We start from the raw sequence: 17791 nt of genomic DNA, 5'->3' as shown, positions 1-17791 counted from the left end.
CTTTTCTCAGTTCTTCCAACACCATTCATTACCTGCTATCATCAAAATCTGCAATTCTCATGCGCTGAATATCAATATCAGTGTGTGCTTTGGCAATAATGGAAACCTCTCCACCTCTCATGGCATGACTGACATCCCAAACCACAATCAGCTACACATGTGACAAAGATAATGAAAAGTATTTTCAACGGTGGTCTGGTTAGCTCATGTTGTAGAGTGCCAGAATGCTTGGGAGGTCAAGGGTTCAAGCCCCAGGCCAGGCCAGACCAATACTCAGGGTCTTAAAATAATGTGCTGTCTTTGCTACGACTTCTGCAAATGGTTGGACATTGTATTCTTCTCAAACGAGGACAAAAAACTGGAGGGCCTGTCTCCTGCATCTTCTCTGTACTGGTTAGCAAGGGGTGTTAAATAGCTCAAACACTTATCCCAAAAGGTAGGGAATGTAGTTCCCAGTGTTGTGGTCTGGCCTTGATTCTGATACTGGGGGCAACTGTAAAACTTCCTTCAAAAATTGTAAACTGCTCAAAGCAGTCTGGCCAAAGTCCCCCACAGGGGTTGTAAATTAAATTGGAAGAACCACATGGTGGAGAATTAATACAGATACTGTACTGCACTGCACTATACTGTACTGCACTGCACTGTACTGCATTGTACTGTACGGCACTGCATTGTACTGTACTGCACTTCACTGTACTGCATTGTACTGTACTGTACTATACTATACTATACTATACTGTAATGTGCTGCACTGTACTGCACAGTGTTACTTGCAGTAATTCAAATTATTTTTTGATTAATGGCAATGTTTTTTGTTTAACAATAGCTGGTAAGGGTGGACAACTGCCAAAGATACACTGTACCTCCTTTAACATATCTAAATAAACAATCAGTCAAGTTTTCTATACTGAGCTATTAAGGTTAAGTGGACTAATTATACCTGCTTTCCAAAGTTGTCTTTCCCAACACCACATAAGATGTTGCCACTGTATGAAAGACTTAAAACAAGAAATAAAAACTAATTTAATGAGTTTGTCACAGATTTGTCATGAACCTTGCAGAATGTTTAAATATGGCATGATAAATCAAGTCAGGAGGTTTTATCATTTCTCTGTTTGGATGAAAAAGGAAAGAACTTTATCAAAAAGGCCCATTCTACAACATGATTAATGAAATCTCCAGAAAAGAGATACTTGTCTATTTAACAACTATTCCACTCACACTAGTTGGATATGAGATGATAATAGCCAACTCAGTGCTATGCACCTTGTTGGCTATCTATCATCTCATATCCAATGCGTGCTTGTTGGATATGAGATGACGTTGGATACGAGATAAAGGCCCCCAAGATCTCAGACAAATCTTCTTGACTTTATATTTTGTAAGAAGAAACCAGCTGTTACAATGTACAGATATTAGATTATGGTATATTGGCTCATATACCATAATCTAATATCTGTTTTTCTCCGGGTCCTCCAGTTTTCCTCCCTCCGCAAAAACCAACATTCCAAATTCAAATTCGATCTGGAAACAGTGGACAAGAATAGCCACCCAGTGGATGTCCATTGCTAAATTATTTATTTATTTATTTATTATTTTTTTATTTTATTTATATACCATAATGGCTAAGCCAATTAAAAGTATTGAATTGCATTATCCAATGATCCAGTTTATAATAATAATAAATACTTGATAAGAATGGTGTCATCACTAGAATTTCAAGATTGTTCACACATACCTTATGCAGTGCACATCATGCACCTCAGCTCGAAACATGGCAGTGCACTTTCGTGAGTGGTACCTCCATATTCTGATAACAGAAGGAGATCCAGTCTGAGCTGAAGCCAAAATATCTGTTCGTCCATCAAAGGCCAGGGCTGAAACCTAAAAGGTATTAGAGACGTACTCATCATCTAAATTTAAAATCTCCAAAAATATTTACAAAAGTTTGATAAAAACCCTTAAAAAATCGAAAAACACATTAAATTGTCCATCAGAAGCTAAGAAAAACACACCTCGTCTATGTTTACTTCTCGAGCTTTTCGATAATAATAAAGATGATAATAATGATAATAAAAATGATTATGATAACAGTAATTTTAAGTCTCTTGACAAAGGAAATGTAAAGTCTTCAAAAGTTCAATGTAAAAGAATAAGAAAAATTTACTATAAAAATAATAAAAATAGTCTATAACTGATGAGTTTAAGGAAGTCTTGCTCGACCCTTCTCTACTTCCAGATCCCTGTCTTTAATGTCTAAGTTCCTCCTTCTTGGGGTTCTAGATCCCCATAGACATAGGAGCGCACTCCACATCATCTAAATCATCTTAACTCTCATCATCTAAATCCGCTCATCATCTAAATCCGCTCATCATCTAAATCATCTTAATTCTCTCTTAGTGATATATGAACACAATTAGATATTAGCTAATAAACAAGGTTGTTCATGAAAGCTGTTCAAATCTTTTTTATTAAATCCGTTGGACTTTTTTCCATATGACTTTTGCTTTCCATGGCTTTAAAACCACTTTTTACTAAATGTTATCACAAGACCTCTTTTATGTTTAACTTATTGCAAGATTCTTTTGTTACCAGCTCTGCATCTTTGACTTCAAAAAAGATTTCAAAAGTTTTCAAAGTTTTCTAAAAATATTCACAGGTTTAGTACACTTATTCTTACTGATATACTGACAATTACCTTGTCTGTGTGACCCATGAAAAACTGTTGCTGTCCAGATGACACATCTGTTGTGACAATGATTGCATGACACGGGTACACTATACAAGAACCATTCTTTGTCCACAAAGCCTTGAATAAAAAAAAAAATTCTAACAAGTCATAATTTTTTTTAATTTGGCATTAGTAAGTAAGTAAGTAAAACCTTTATTTAGACACAATGGGTATTGAAGCTGTGCAGTTTGTGGGGTCGTGTATAAAATAAAAAGATGCATAAACAATAGTTGTAATAATTATAGTATAAAATAAGACTTATGTATAAAGATAAGATAACGTCTACATTAATATTATTGATGCAATACTGCATATGTGAAATATATAATGGTCAGCTGTCCAACCTACATTGCCTGAAATTGTTCTTGATTCCCTCCTTTGAAAGACAAGCATAGCATTCTAGCAAGTTTCCTTCAGGCTTACAGTTCACCACAACCCATTTACACCCCTGGGTGAAGAGAAGTCTGGTGAGAGTTGAGTTTCTCATCAACTTTCACAGCACTATGAGCTGGGAATAGCTTGAGCACAGACCCAGGCTGTTCAAAGGGTGGATAATACTATCAGTTTATAGTTTATTAGCTTCGCCAACAGGCAGGGACACCGCAACAGCTTGCACCAATTAGTGCGGGCCCAGTAAACCCACCCATCCCACCCCAGGAGAGGACATCCATCACACAGAAATCTCGTGTGGGAAATTAACGTCTCCTATCCCTAACCATGCAGGAGACGGGACCTACAGTTTATTCATCTTTATCCGAGAAGACTAGTATATCTATCCATTTCTTGATAATATAGAAAGGTAGCAAATTCTCCTCAGTTATTTTAAGACCATGAGTATTGGTCTGGCCGGGGCTCGAACCCTCGACCTCCCGCACAACACAATCCGGCGCTCTAACCAATTGAGCTAACCTGAGGTTAAATCTCAATCTAACAGAGCAGAACATTTTGTTCACAGTTTCTTTGGAAACTTGCCCCCTTTATCCATTGGATACCTTTACCCCCTATTGAACAATCCCACCAGATCACTAGATCCATAGGGCACTATGTACACTAGCCACATGGCCAGACAAACAGAAAATATTTGGTTAAGCACAGCACGCACCTCACAGTAGGTACCACCTCCAAACCCCACAACTCTTTTCAGAGACAGAATGGGATCTGGTTTGAGAGCCTGAAAAGAAAATAATTGAGTTATAAAAAGAAGTTTCATGAAGGAGAAGTAGTCTCTTTGAACTAAGGGTGAGATAAAAGCATTCTTAAGCTAACTGTTATATATTATTGGACTTTAGTGTAAAGGATAACTGCGGCAAGACTCTTCAGTACAACAATAGAATAATAGGTAATGTATAGAGAACAGTATGGAGAGCTTGCAAACTGATCTTAGAGTATATGTGTAAAGGGCTAATTTGTTTTTTAATAATTCAAATGACGTAGTCTTTCTCACCGTGAAGTTTCCTGCCTTAGAGGCCTTTGGTATTTCCACTCTTTCCAACTAAAATCAGAATCAAATGTAAAAAAAAAAAAAAAAAAGGATCAGAGATAGCCAGTTTAAGAAAATAAATTGCATAGTTCTAATGATACAAAGTTTATCTGTTGTACCTTCTCTTGTTTTTTCCGTTGTTGAAGATTACTGACAGATTTATTTGGATGTGCATAGACATGTACTTCTCCAAAATTTGGATCTGCCGCCTGTGCACCTTGGATCCCTACTGCTGCTGGTAGGGCAGTAGGAACAATGTGTTTGGGCTTTATTGGGTGCTGCTTGTGTGGTTTAAGTCTGTCCACTAATGCTATTCTTGAGGCTACTGCTTGGCGTGTCTGTAAAAATATACAGTTGGTGGGGAAAAAAATTATCATTTACTGAAATTATTCATTGTTCTAAAAATTAATGACAAAGTTTTAATGTCAGTCTGATGATGAGATGAATACTATTATAATAGTAAATTTCTTATCAGCCTCAGTGAATAAATTTTAATTTACTCCCCAACTCAAATGAGTTTTGGATTGGAGAAGACTGTGTTGTGTGCCATGGGTTAGAACTCTCAAAAGAAAATAATTTGTCTTATCATATTGCTGGCAGTGCCCATGAGCAATATGAAGCAAATCATGTATTCTGATTGGCCAAAAGGGCAAGATGGGCCAACCTCACATGCTCTGGATTGTTCGCTTCAATCTAGCACAAGAAAAAAAAAATTGCATGTAGTGGACTTACAAAGTTTATCAATTTTTGGACAAAGTTGGCAATGGAGTTGCAAAAAGGGCAGAAGAAAGCGAGAACAAGGAAAATATAAAAGACTCTTGTGGGTTTATCGTGCAACAAACACAGGCGGCTTTTCTTTCCTGGCTCTCAAGATAAACAAGTCATTCTTCGTTAGTAATAAAGCGAAATCTTTCTGCTTCAGTAATAGTAAATCCAATAGTGACCAAGTTTATTCTGTCAAGATGGCTGGGTATTACCCTCATCCTTTTTGTTTTGTTTTTTTTGCATTTTGATGGACCTCAACTTTGTCTTGGTCCACGTAATGCATAAAAGAACTCAACCAATATCCAGGCATCTTGACCTCAGGCTTGGTCAATAATGCATATATTTTGAGTTGGGAGCTAGGTTTAAAAAAACAATTACTGATTGGCCCATGTGAAACAGCAAGTTTTGTTTCGCTCGGAGCCATTCACTAAATGCTTATATTGTACACTTGTTGTACACAAGCCATTTCCCTTGGCATACCTTTGCTTCACCCCCTAAATACTGAGATGTTTCTTGGGAAAGTTTTGTCCGTGAACCAACTTGACTGACATGATTCACTCCGGTTGGTCTTTCTTCCCTCATGGTGGGAGGTTGCTTGTCATTAGCATGCTGTAATGTTGACTTCATATTTGCCATGATTCCAAATTTTGCAATTTTGGAATCAGGAGGGAACTTGATATAGTCAAATAACTGGTGCCAATCTGCTCCCTTGGCTAAAGGAAATGCCATTTCCCTTGGCAAAGGACTAATTCCTTTATCTAACAAGCCTAGTTTTCTGGCTTCAAAAGCAGATATACCAGGTGCATAATCTATGTCACTAGTAAAAAGTCCTTTGAGAAACATGTTGGCACACAAGTGAATGTTTTTCATGTAAGAATACTGGCGATTCAAGTAAACAGACAGGATGTATCGAAAATCTAGCACCAGAACAGTCCAGCGGGTCGTTTGAGATGTGGTGCCCACAAGACCTGATAAAGAAATGCAAACAGGAGAAATGAAAAGCATAGTCAAGAAATATACTACATATAAAAACTCTTTTAGTTTTTAATTCCATCCACATTTTATTAGTCCAAATGTTATAATTATTGAATGATATATATCAAATATAATGAATGCATATGAAGTTCATATATATGCAGATATATATCAAGTAATATATCATTATCATGCATTCACTTAAATAAATTACTCAAACTCTCAAATGTTTATGAAAACCAAACACTAACAAGTCTGAACACTTGGGTATCATGCATCTTTAATTATGTTGACAAAGGCTGGAAAACTGAAAAAAATCATTCTACCTTTTACTAATTAAAAGGACAAAAATGTATCTTTCAAATCTTCACCTATAGGCTTCTTTTCCAATAAACAAAATGGTTCTCTTTTCAAAAATTAAGTAATAAGCATTATTTAATTCATGTATCATAGTTTACCCTGTGTAATGCAATAGCATAACTCCATTCTCAACTACGTCAACACATACAAAACCCACCATTCACCTATTTGTTCCAATTAAGGGCTAAAGTTCGGAGTGTCAGCTTTTCAAAATATGATACGTCCATTCATTGACCTTTATCAGCTTGTGGATGGTAACCACATAATAGCATTAATATTCCACTTGCCCACCAATCCAGTATGACAGCTCCTTAAGAACTATAATAATAAAAGGTTGTGTCTGCTCACATTTATTTACACCTGTATACTAACTGATCCTAACACAATCCTTACTTGTTATAGTGCCTGTCTCACTGAGGGTGACTTCATCCACTGAACCAGGCGGAGGGCTGGAGACAAATGGAAACTGCAGCCATGTTGAAGTGGACTTAAACTCTTTGAACATATTTGAGAAGGAAATCCTAATGGTAAGCCCATCATCTGTTGCTAAATCCACATGGACTACGAAATACTTTCCAGCAATCGGTCGGAATAGACAGTACAGATATCTACCAGTCAACCCCAGTGACTGAGTGCTGGTGCGAGGGAACTGAATGAAGTTACTGGCAGGAATCGATCCAGTGATTCTGTAAACTGTGCCTTTCACCTGTTTGTCCTAAATAAGGAACAAAAGGCATTATAATTTCACATCAGCAGATAAGAACTTCCATGGTACCCAGGCCTCTGGATAAACTTATTAGACTAACTTATTAGCCTAAATTATGGCTAGTAAACAAGTCTTATTTTACTAGTCAAAACTAAATTTGTTCTGGCAAGTGTTTTTCATGCACATTTTCACCACCTTGTTGTAAGACGGCCAAAACGGTCGATGAAAGAACAAAAGATCCGAGGGAAGATTTACAAGTTTATTACACAGAAAATAAATGCAACCGTACAAAAAAACGGGAATGAGTGACACAAAAGCTAGTATATCTCGGAATCCGTTTTAAGGACACTCTCAGGAAGGCAACAAATCAACTGAACTTATTGAGCAAATGGTTGTAACTTATAGTAAAATACAGGAAAAGGTAAAAATAACTTAAAACCAAATTTGGGTTAGGAGTGGTCAACAAAACAGGAATTACATAAGGGAAACCGGTGTTTACTCTTACACAACAGGACAAGGGTAGGTACTGGAATAATACAATTAACACATTACTAACACAATTAACACATTACTAACACAATTAACACATTACTAACACAATTAACACATTACTAACACAATTAACACATTACTAACACAATTAACTCATTACTAAAATTACTGACAAATCACTAAAATTCCAGAAAATAAAATAAACAGATCAAACAAACATGTTTAAAGTAGAAAACAAACATGTTTAAAGTAGAAAATAAGCCTAAGTGACTCTGTCACATTGTTTTATGGGAGTGGTTGTTTTTGGACATTTCTTTTTAATTCCAGTTAATCTGCTCACAGTTTCTCCATTCATTAGTTTCTATTCTCTCATTAGCTTTTAATTACTTAATCAGAATAATTCTCAATTTTGTTTCTATCTAGAAGACTAGTACTCCATTCCTTCACGACTGTCACTAACCCCATTGGTTGGTGAAAGTACAAAATCTACCATCCAAAACTGAAATTTCACTAGACTGTGGCTTGTTGGCTACTATTAGCCTTGAGTCCTGGTAACCTTTAACATGAATGTACGCTTAAACAGACAAACTACATTGAAATATTGCTATTACTATTATCTGTAACTCCAATTAAAAGAGTTTAATGAAGGGCATTTTTGATGGAGTTTCAAATTAAACAAAAACCATTGGTGTTCTCTGATACAAATATTAAGCTTGCATTCAGAGAAATCAGATGACAATTCCATTTCTTGAAGAAAAAGGAAGTACAAGAAAAAAGAGAGTTACTTCTATCTGTAGTTAGTATAATTTCAGAGCTGAGCAAAGAGTTTCCAGCTATCTGATTGGTCAAGTGGTTCCTTGTATGACGCTATATAAATCGGTCAATGCGGTTTACATAAAATGTTAAAATAAAATGTTAATAAATGTTATTAAAATGTTATGATTTTAGAAATTTCTCTGTTGTTCAGCTCTGAAATTATACTAAAACAATTATTCACCTTGGGTTCGGTGAATATCGTTGATTAATCCCCGAGACGAAGTCAAGGGGATTATTCAACAATATTCACCTCGCCTTTAGCGAATAATTTTAACATATTATTCTATTCATGTTTGGCTTACCATAATAGTTGAGACCTCTCCTTCCTTGGAGCATTTCTTCCATTCTCCAATGTTAAAATGTTTAAACAGATTCACATTTGGATGTTGCCAAACTAAGAATAGAATATGAGAATACAAAATTTTTAGATTTACCTGATTCCAGTGGTTGAGCAAAGAAGTATTTAACTGAAGGTCCGAGGATCAAATCTCTGATCGTTTGCTATGTTGTTACTTATCTTACATGGATAATAACACTAGTTGTCGCAGTAGCAATAGGAAAGGCATTCTATTGGTTCTGTAGAACAATGGCAATCAGAGCGTGTAAAGTTTCACATTTACTTTATAAAATTATTATAATCGCACATGTGTTAAAAACTGCGGCTGGATACGTACACAGTTGAATATCTATTATATGACTCACTCTCGTATCAAACCTGACATTAAGTGCAAGCCAAAAATTACCCTGAACTGAATATAATATTTTTCAGAAACTTTCTACACTTTCGTTGAACAAACTAGAATAAAACTGGCTACACGCCAATAAAAATTAAAATTATAAATTAAATTAATCAAGTTTAATTCAGTTATTCAAGCTCAATAAAAGCAAAGCAACCAGGGTAACTTACATTTCGACATCTTCAATTTCCTTCTTAAGTCCCTTCCTCAGTTTTATTCATTTTCTTTACCCTCGAGGATTCAAAAAGGCTTGTGTAAATTCTTCCAAAGTTTCGTGGAGGTTCGCGCCATATTTTCAAAGTCAAGATTATACGCGTGACGAAAATCATACACCGCTAATCAACAATGCCTGCGGGCTCACTTGGTAACAGCAGAAACAAACATGGCGTCGAACAGACAACCAGTTGCTAAAGGTGGTTTGTGGTCATCACAGTCAGCTCCAGTAAGCAAGGAGACTCAAAATCTGCTAAAAGGTAATACTGTATATATCAGAGAAGCTCCTCAAAGATTTTAAAACTTCTGTTGTCATTTTATGACCGAGACTTTTCTTTGACAGTTATGATGGAAGAATCGAAGTTGACAAACTTTCAACGGAGACAGTTACAAGACAGCATGAAAAGTGAGTTTTGTTTCTAAGTATTTTCCTCCTTTAAATGACTATGGGTTTCGTTTCAATTATGAATACAAGTCGTATTTGATCAACATATCCTATCCGATGCTTTCAAGATTTTCTTCTGCATTTTACTTTTAAAACCTAACGTAGATGTGTAGTAATTTTCTGTAGGTACTTGTCTTTTAATGACGGTATTTTTAGCAACATGTTCAACTTTTTTCGCTCCCAGATGCGATTAACATCATTTCATTGTGAACACAATATACAGGTGATGATTGAATACAAGCTGGTCAGCTAGAGGAATTCATGTTAATCCTTGAACCCGTCGAGAGACTAAGATCTAATTTCTCTTTATAGTGTCACCACTGAGTCAAACGTTAAGGTCATGAGAATAAAGGAAATGATCATTGACCAGAAAAATTCTTGTTTGTGAAACAAAATCCTTTTCCATACTATAGGAAATGTATAGAGAACAATATGGAGAATATGCATACTGATATTAGTATTGACAACTCTAGTGTAAAGAGTTAAGGAACCACACAGTTACCCACATATTATATGACAATGACTTCATAGTACCTGATCGTGAATTATTCACCTTGAATTCTCCTGACTCAAGTCAAAAATAAATGTATACCAGTTAAAGGAGAGAGTTTCAAATCAGGTCATGGTGGTTTAATGTTTCATTTCATCAATGGATTTGCCAAGGGTCCTTTAAAATTTTAATAACTAACCACCATATTGTTGTAATTTTCTAGAGGGTCAATCTCTGCCTGTTGCCTGTAATCCAACAACAAGTAGAAATGAGAGAGTACAGCCCACAAGCTCACCCAAGAAACCATTACCCAAAGTGATGAATGCAAGACACCTTTCAGGAGGAAAGAAGACAAAGGAGACAATTGATATACAAAAGAATGTGGAACCACAGGAAATTTATCGACCAGCTCCAGGAAGTATGTTCAATTTGCTCTTGGTTCATGACTGTTTTTTTTTGTTGTTGTTTTTTTTGTTAAAGGAGACTTGTTTACCTTACCATACTTCTGAGCAGGCTCTCTAGGTTTCTTATCACTAGCAAAGCCAATGGTAATGTATGGATAAGGAGATTAAGAGGAGCAACAGTCCCTCACTGACTCTGCTGATGACTTCTGCTCAGGTTGTTGAAATGTCATTCACCACTACCAACAACAGTCCTGCTTATGACTACACTCACCCGGTTGATCAGACTACATTATCAAATGAATAAAGGCTGATAGTTTTGAAAGAAACTGTTTGGGGAAGCGTCGGTGGGAGTAACAAAATAATTTGGATATATCAACAAAGTTGAAGTGGTAAATTGGCCACCGTAACGATTGCAAAAGCTGACATTTCGAGCGTTAGCCCTTCGACGGAGCGAATACACTATCAAAAGCCACATACAAGACACCAAACAAGGAGCTTCTCTGTGGGCTTCTGTCCCAACCAGCGACCAATTTTCTTTAATTTATGTAAACACATCTGTTCTTTAGGGATAAATTTTCAGCTAACGTTTGTCAGAAAATAAGGGTTGGGTAAGTTCCCTCAAGTCTGATGTGAAAGTAGCTGACCCAACCTAAACTTGAAATTCATGGGAGAACTCAACCATTTATTCCAGATCCAATTAAAAAAATGATGATTTGTTACTTTCTAGAATTGATTTCAGAGAAAGATAAAAGAAGACTTCAGAATGTGATGGCATATGGTGAGCATGGGAAGGACATAGAAGATGTTCCAACACAGAGAAGACGACCAGCCAAAGAAATGAAACCAGAAAAAGAAGTTGATAGATTTGATGAGAGTAAGCACACCCTGAATGTTGGTAGATGTTGACTAAAATAAAAACAAACAATATAACAGCTTTCTTGGACTCCTTTTAGTTGTCTATTCTTATATTCAAAGTAATTTTGAGAGTTGACATTGTTGTAAAAGGTTGCTTCACATGTGAGTTTGTTGCTTTTAAATTCTAATGACTTCAATCACCACAATTTTTTTCCAAAATCTCACCCTCTGATACATCAGATGTTTGGACTGTAGTTCATTAACACTCCTTTAATAATTTGTTGATTTTTCTTGGTGCAGTTCTTCAGGAAATAGAGGAGCGCAGAAGTTTTCTAGATGAGATGGAGACTCTTGGAGAAGGAAAAAAATACAGAACCATAATAATGACAGAGATATCACAGGTAAATTATTGAGTGAATGGAATGAATTAAACACCTGGGGAGGGTTCAAATAGTGATTGCTTCTAATCCTACCAATAAAGGTGTATATTAGACCAGTAATTATAGTTCATGCCGTTCTATCTTGTTAAGGGGCAAAACTGAACACATTTAAGCAGGAAAACTCTCTGCATAGCTTAATCATGTTTTGAACATAGATCAAGAACAATTCTGTGTGCATCTTTTAAGAAATAGGGATTAGTCCATTCAAAGTACCCACAAATGATTTTAATTCACAAGTTGCAATGCATAAAAAAAAAAAAACAAACAGGAGAGCACAGTAAATGAGTAAGTTTTTTTTATGCATTGCAGCAAGTGAATAAGCACTTCCCATGGTATGTTTTTATTTCATACACACTGTGATTTTTTCTTACTGAGTGATACATTCAAAGATTGGAAGCAAACAACTATGAAAATACATAGTTCATCCAATCAGAGACACTAACAATAATACTTCGCTGTGTAAATCTCAGTATGTATGGATTAAATATTCTTACACCAAAAATGTCCAAGATAACAGAGCCTCTAAAAGCTACCTACCAGTGAGTATTTTAGCCAGTAGTGACATTTACAGCATTTTAAATCCCTTCAGGCAGTGTCAACATTTTAATTATGTATTATTTTGTTTTTTAAATCTTTTACTTACAGAAAATAAGGGAGCTTGAATTAATAGATAAAGAAAGAAGCAAAGAGCTTGATCTCGCCGAGTAGCAAGAGCATCAGCGGCATCAGCTGAGATAGTGAAGAGTGGCAACATGTTTGTATTTTAAAATAAATTATTTCTCATGACTTATGTACCAGAACAAATTCAGCTTCGGCTTCTAGAACATACAGTAAACAAGTCTGATATCTGGTTGTGGATTCATGCAAAATTGCTATGTTCCCATCAGTACATTGAAATATATTTTTTTAAGCCAGTAAGTATGGGTATGGCCCAAATTGGGGTATTATTTTTGACACTGACCTCTTCTTACAGACATAAAAAAATATTTTTCCTATCAGACAAACTGAATAAAGAAAGACGTGTAAGAAATTGGAAAGGTATTGTTTTTGAGTATATGTTCTTATTTCTGAAGGGAAAAGCAATCATGGTGCAATAGCTATGGGTATCCATCCCCGCCAAAATTCAAACTTGTCGTTCAAACATTTACTTGTTCAATTCAAACTTTCAATTCATCACTTCAAACATCGAATTCGTCAATCAAACATTCAATTTGTCAAGTCAAACATTCAATTCGTCACTTGAAACATTCAACTCGGCAATTTAAACGTCCAGTTCGTCAATCAAACATTCAATTCTTCACTTGAAACACTCATTTCGGCAATTCAAAGATTCAAACGTCCCATTCGGCAATTCAAAGATATAATTTGTCAATCGAACATTCACTTCGTCATTTCAGACATTCGATCGGCGTCTCGACGATCCAATTCCTACATTCGGTAATATTGACATTCAATCAGTACTTTGAACATTCACTCTCGACGTTCTAAGTTTCGACATTCAAACTTTGAACATCCAAACTCAGCGTCCGTTTGGTCTGGGTACGAGAATGTGTCTCAGGCCTCTCTCCGTCTTTTTCGTGAAAAGGGCGTGAAATTTGTTGCTCTCCGGGCAATTGCACTTTTCAGGCACTCATTATGGCTGGCCGAGAAAGTACGATTTTGACCGTTTTACAGGATACCCTACAAAGGCTAGATAATTTACAAGGTTCTGACGATTGCAATAGTCTGGTTGTCCGTTTAGAGTACTTGAACAGGTCAATCGTAAACGACGCAGAACTCCCTGACTCGTTTGCACGTGGCCTTAGATCGGCCGTAGACTGTTTAAAGGATGTAGAGCGCGAAATGGATGTTCGATCAAATGATTGCAATGGAACCAAAATTTACAGCGGTCGTCCGGGACGACCTTCCTTCGACATAAAGGAAGGACAACTGTCCTATCTCGTTGATAGTGGCTTCACCGTTCCCCAAATAAGCGAGTTGTTAGGAGTATCATGATCAAGAAGGACAATAGAGAGAAGGATGTCCCTCTTTGATATTACCATTTCAGGTGAGGACAAAGCTGAATTTTGAGTATCATTTTGAATATAAAGCTAATGCAGTGGTTCATAATTTTATGTCTAGTTAGAATTAGATTTACCAAATCCATACGTACCACTCCCCGAGAAAAACGCGAGGGTAAGTAGCCAGAAGTCAATGCATTATTAAAATGCAGTCGGAGACCAGACTTCACCTCGAGGCTCTGGGGAATAAACCTACAGAAATGCTTGTTTTATTCAATACATCGAATTTGGTCTAATCCTTTAATCAATGGTATACAACTCTTTAATACGATTCCATTTTTTTTTCTGCTCACAGGGACATACTGTGTAATTGGCGAACATGAACTTGATGTCCTGGTGAAAAGCATACAGCAACAGCATCCAGGATTGGGCCTAAGAATGCTCAGAGGTCATCTGAAGAGCAAGGGGTACCGAATTCAAAGAGAGAGAGTTAGACAGTCACTTCTTCGGACTGTTCCAACTGGTGTTCTGCAAAGGTGGAGGCAGTCTATACGACGGCGAGTGTACAATGTGTGTTCCCCTCAGGCACTATGGCACATAGACGGAAATCATAAGTTGATAAGGTAGCTGAAGGGTGGATTTGTGCCAAAAATAATACATTTGGTTTTGGTATTTTGAAATTAAAGAAAGGTACTTCCTTAGGAATGATTAAAATCACATTGATTAGACCTCATCTCTAAACAGAAAATATGGACACTGCCAAAGATTGTAGCACATTTTGTAATGCTGCGTTCAGGCCTCAGAGAGGCAGATTGCAGAGGCTGTCAGACAAAATGGTGTGACCCCATCCTTCAGACGAATAGTGTACTCACCTTCCAGTTTGCCTAGGCCCTGAAAGAGCATCGGGTACTCCTTCACAATGTTCTCCTTTACGTCCAGTCGAGGTGGAAAATCAGGAGACCGCGTATGCTCGACTGGATTGACTCTGTAGGTTCCTGGTATTTCATGAATAAGGCCAAAGCTGCGGATTGCGGCTATAACGAGAAGCAGTTTGGATGCCCCTTTGACAATGTATACTCTTTCCTGGACTCTGGTTTTGTGCAAGGCAAGAGTCATAAGCACAAATCCAAGGGTCCTCAGGGGAACATCTGCTCCAACAAGCTCTCTGTCTGCTTTTGATAATGGCCCATACGATTCCTTGTTAAGGGACTTCGGCATTACAGATACTTGAGCACCAGTGTCAATACACCATGTTAGCTCCTGGTCTTGAACCTTAAGCTTGACATACCAACCAGAGTCAGAGGTGGAGGTTTGATGAATACTGGCTGGTTCTATGGTGGTTGTTAGAGGTAAGGAAGTTGAACTGGGCGTCGTAACTCCTCCAACAAATGTGGGGCAAATATCACCCTCAGTTTCTGAAACTTGACTAACCAAGTTAACAGGTGTACTCCTGCATATTTCAGGAAAATGTCCAATTTTGTTGCACTTGATGCATCTCGTTATTGCAGCTGGACAATTCCTCCTGCCTGGACGGTGCTGGTGGTTTCAGTATCCGCAATTTTTGCCGCGTGACTGGAGGGGTATCTTCTTAGAATCTTGCTTGCTTCCCTTATAAGCGCCGTTTTCGCCGTAAGGAGCTATCTCTCGTTTTGTGATACTCTCGATCTCGGCGGTTTTTTACTCATGCAACTCACGTTTCGTAGCTTCCTTCAGTGATAGTATTTGAATAGTCCTGTCCAGTGAAAGGGCTGCTCCCTCGTCGTAAATTTTGAGCTTGTAGCTGTCTTCCTTGCAGGAAAAGGTAAGTTTGTCCCTTACCGCTTGCTCATAGAAATTGGCGGGAAACTTGCACTCAGCGGCTCTTTCTTTATCAGTGACAATTTTAAGAATCAAAGGTTTAAATTTATGTCGAATCTCGTGTGAGGTGAAGCCAAAATTTCTCTCGGAGCATGAGTTGAGGGTCTCGTTTGTGAAAGTATTCGTTGAACTTTGCTAAGACGGTCGCATAATCGTCAGGATTTTCGGCCGGGAGTTTGTCTTCTCCTCCCGCGGGATCGTCACGCTCGGGTAAGTAAACAAAATTTGAGTAGATTTCCAGGCAAGATTCACCGATGTGATTCAATAGCAGTCCTACCTTCATTTCGTCCGGTTTCTTCGACGCTCCGGTTGCCTTGAGGTAGATTTCGAATTTCTGTTTCCATTTTCCCCACGAAAAGGCCGGATTTCCCGTCGAAATCTCCAGGGGCTCTGATGGTTTTACGAAAGGCATGCCTTCCGCCATCTTGTTTGAGACCACGTGCGAGGCACAACAAGTTGATTCGTCTTTTGTTTCCCCTTGCTTTGTCCAGTTGATCCGCTTGAAAAATGGTTTTGGCTAGTATTCGTATCCTGACACCATGTTATATTCGGTACACGAATTCTCAAATACTACACAGAGCGGTGAGAACACAAGCTTTTGATAATTCCTCTCGGGTTCTTCTCTGCCGCTTGCCGGTCAGCTGCCTTTACAGGACTTCATGTTACTACAAGGGGTACTGTGGACAGTCCAACCCTGGAATCCACAACAGTTGCTGGTAAGGCACGTGGAGTGCTTGAAGTGCTTGAAGGAGCATTAATGCTGATGTTCTCTTCAACAGCTGTAAGTTGCCTAGTCAAGTCAGCCAGTAAATCTCTGCACCTTTGCAACTGTGACATATTCTGTGAAAAAAAGGGAAAAGACAATGAAAACAGCCCTTGGTATATATTCTAAAAATCTTAAACTCCCATACACCCTATTCCAAAAGTGGCGCCTATTTAAATATACCTGTACTTGTATTTGAGTTAGCCCTTATTGCCCCATTCTCAATCTCGAAATTCAAAGGAATAGATTTTCTTAAAAGAGGCAATGAGTGCTAATTTAAATAAAACCAGAGAATATTTAAATTACCCCATTTGGGAATAAGGTGTATTAGTTACACATAATGGGAATAAAGAGATTACGGAGGTTTAAAGTGCACCTAAACCCAAAAATTTTTGTTCGCTTAACGAAATAAGCGTATTTTCTGGAGTATTTCTGTGCAAAACTTTTTTTATTTGCTCAAATCCTCAATTTTCTGTGCCCAGTCAAAATACAGAAAATCGGCCGCCATCTTGCCCCACGACCGAGCTTAAAGAGGAATGGCTCTAGCGGGTAATGTGACGTCAAATCGAGAACACGAAAGTCTGCATTTCGCACATTTTCACTTGTTTGGGAAGGTTGTAGTCGACATTGTCCGAAAATATGCCGACTAAGTGTGTTGTAGGAGGATGTAGCAACATGCGAAATTTGCAAGAGGGTATCGCGCTTCATACATTCCTCATACAACACATCTATTCGGCATATTTCGGAAAATATCGATAACCTTCCCAAACAAGCGAAAATGTGTGAAATGCAGACTTTCGTGTTCTCGATTTGACGTCACATTACCCGCTAGAGCCATTCCTCTTTAACTCGGTCGTGGGGCAAGATAGCGGCCGATTTTCCGTATTTTGACTGGGCACAGAAAATGGAGAAAAGGAAAGATTTGAGCAAATTAAAAATTTTTTGCACAGAAATACTCCAAAAAATAAGCTTATTTCGTTAAGCGAAAAAACATTTTTGGGTTTAGGTGCACTTTAAGAAGACAAACTGTTATATAAGATCATTGAAAACTTGCAAGGTGGCTATTCCTAGAATATGGTAGTTGGGTCTTCTGTGGCTCTATAAATACCCAGTGGGAAATACCACACCTTTCCTGGAATATTATAGCAATGTTGTTTGAAGTGGAATTTCATCGTTGTGTTCAAAGTCAATAGTGAATTAAATATTGTTGTGTCTACCATTCAGGTACTGTAAAAACCTCAAAGCATCATTTCTGAGGTGGC

The 17791-nt window shown here is 37.5% G+C and overlaps 3 protein-coding genes across 7 annotated transcripts in view; 1 reads left to right on the top strand and 2 right to left on the bottom strand.

Annotated features, from left to right (window-relative positions):
- LOC111321437 (WD repeat-containing protein 90) overlaps nucleotides 1-9354 on the bottom strand; it is a 29928-nt gene extending 20574 nt beyond the window's left edge. For all 5 annotated transcript variants that reach the window (XR_015992107.1, XM_088734633.1, XM_088734634.1 and 2 more), the window contains exons 1-11: nucleotides 9233-9354; nucleotides 8628-8719; nucleotides 6705-7026; nucleotides 5457-5944; nucleotides 4331-4549; nucleotides 4176-4223; nucleotides 3834-3902; nucleotides 2699-2809; nucleotides 1739-1884; nucleotides 941-998; nucleotides 33-151 (exon numbers count right to left, since the gene is read on the bottom strand). Coding sequence is in view for 4 of the 5 variants with exons in the window: in XM_088734633.1 (XP_088590759.1) it covers nucleotides 33-151; nucleotides 941-998; nucleotides 1739-1884; nucleotides 2699-2809; nucleotides 3834-3902; nucleotides 4176-4223; nucleotides 4331-4549; nucleotides 5457-5944; nucleotides 6705-7026; nucleotides 8628-8719; nucleotides 9233-9242 (1682 nt within the window). In the remaining variant the exon portion in view is untranslated. The remainder of the gene's footprint in view (nucleotides 1-32; nucleotides 152-940; nucleotides 999-1738; nucleotides 1885-2698; nucleotides 2810-3833; nucleotides 3903-4175; nucleotides 4224-4330; nucleotides 4550-5456; nucleotides 5945-6704; nucleotides 7027-8627; nucleotides 8720-9232) is intronic.
- A 46-nt stretch (nucleotides 9355-9400) lies between these two features.
- LOC111321439 (UPF0193 protein EVG1) lies at nucleotides 9401-12939 on the top strand. Its single transcript, XM_022924320.2, has 6 exons — nucleotides 9401-9535; nucleotides 9619-9681; nucleotides 10434-10628; nucleotides 11342-11488; nucleotides 11770-11870; nucleotides 12555-12939. Exons 1-6 carry the CDS (start codon nucleotides 9445-9447, stop codon nucleotides 12615-12617), a joined length of 660 nt encoding a protein of 219 aa, XP_022780055.2. The 5' UTR covers nucleotides 9401-9444; the 3' UTR covers nucleotides 12618-12939.
- A 147-nt stretch (nucleotides 12940-13086) lies between these two features.
- On the bottom strand, nucleotides 13087-16600 carry LOC148722358 (uncharacterized). Its single transcript, XM_088734640.1, has 2 exons — nucleotides 14782-16600; nucleotides 13087-14497 (listed from the first exon to the last, which is right to left on the bottom strand). The coding sequence occupies exons 1-2, from the start codon at nucleotides 15125-15127 to the stop codon at nucleotides 14457-14459; spliced, it is 387 nt and encodes a 128-aa protein (XP_088590766.1). The 5' UTR covers nucleotides 15128-16600; the 3' UTR covers nucleotides 13087-14456.
- Nucleotides 16601-17791: the final 1191 nt, after the last annotated feature.

The sequence above is a fragment of the Stylophora pistillata genome, chromosome 10, assembly GCF_964205215.1.
Source record: "Stylophora pistillata chromosome 10, jaStyPist1.2, whole genome shotgun sequence".
In the NCBI taxonomy this organism is placed as follows: domain Eukaryota; kingdom Metazoa; phylum Cnidaria; class Anthozoa; order Scleractinia; family Pocilloporidae; genus Stylophora; species Stylophora pistillata.
The sequence above is the reverse complement of the archived record's forward strand: the minus strand, read 5'-3'. Positions and strand labels throughout refer to the sequence as shown.

Coding starts and splice junctions, on each gene's coding strand:
- LOC111321439 (XM_022924320.2), top strand. CDS start 9,445: ATGGCGTCGAACAGACAACCAGTTGCTAAAGGTGGTTTGTGGTCATCA. Junction 9,682..10,433: donor GTTACAAGACAGCATGAAAA/GTGAGTTTTGTT, acceptor GTAATTTTCTAG/AGGGTCAATCTCTGCCTGTT. Junction 10,629..11,341: donor TTATCGACCAGCTCCAGGAA/GTATGTTCAATT, acceptor GTTACTTTCTAG/AATTGATTTCAGAGAAAGAT.
- LOC148722358 (XM_088734640.1), bottom strand. CDS start 15,127: ATGCCGAAGTCCCTTAACAAGGAATCGTATGGGCCATTATCAAAAGCA. Junction 14,498..14,781: donor GGGCCTAGGCAAACTGGAAG/GTGAGTACACTA, acceptor TATGTGCCATAG/TGCCTGAGGGGAACACACAT.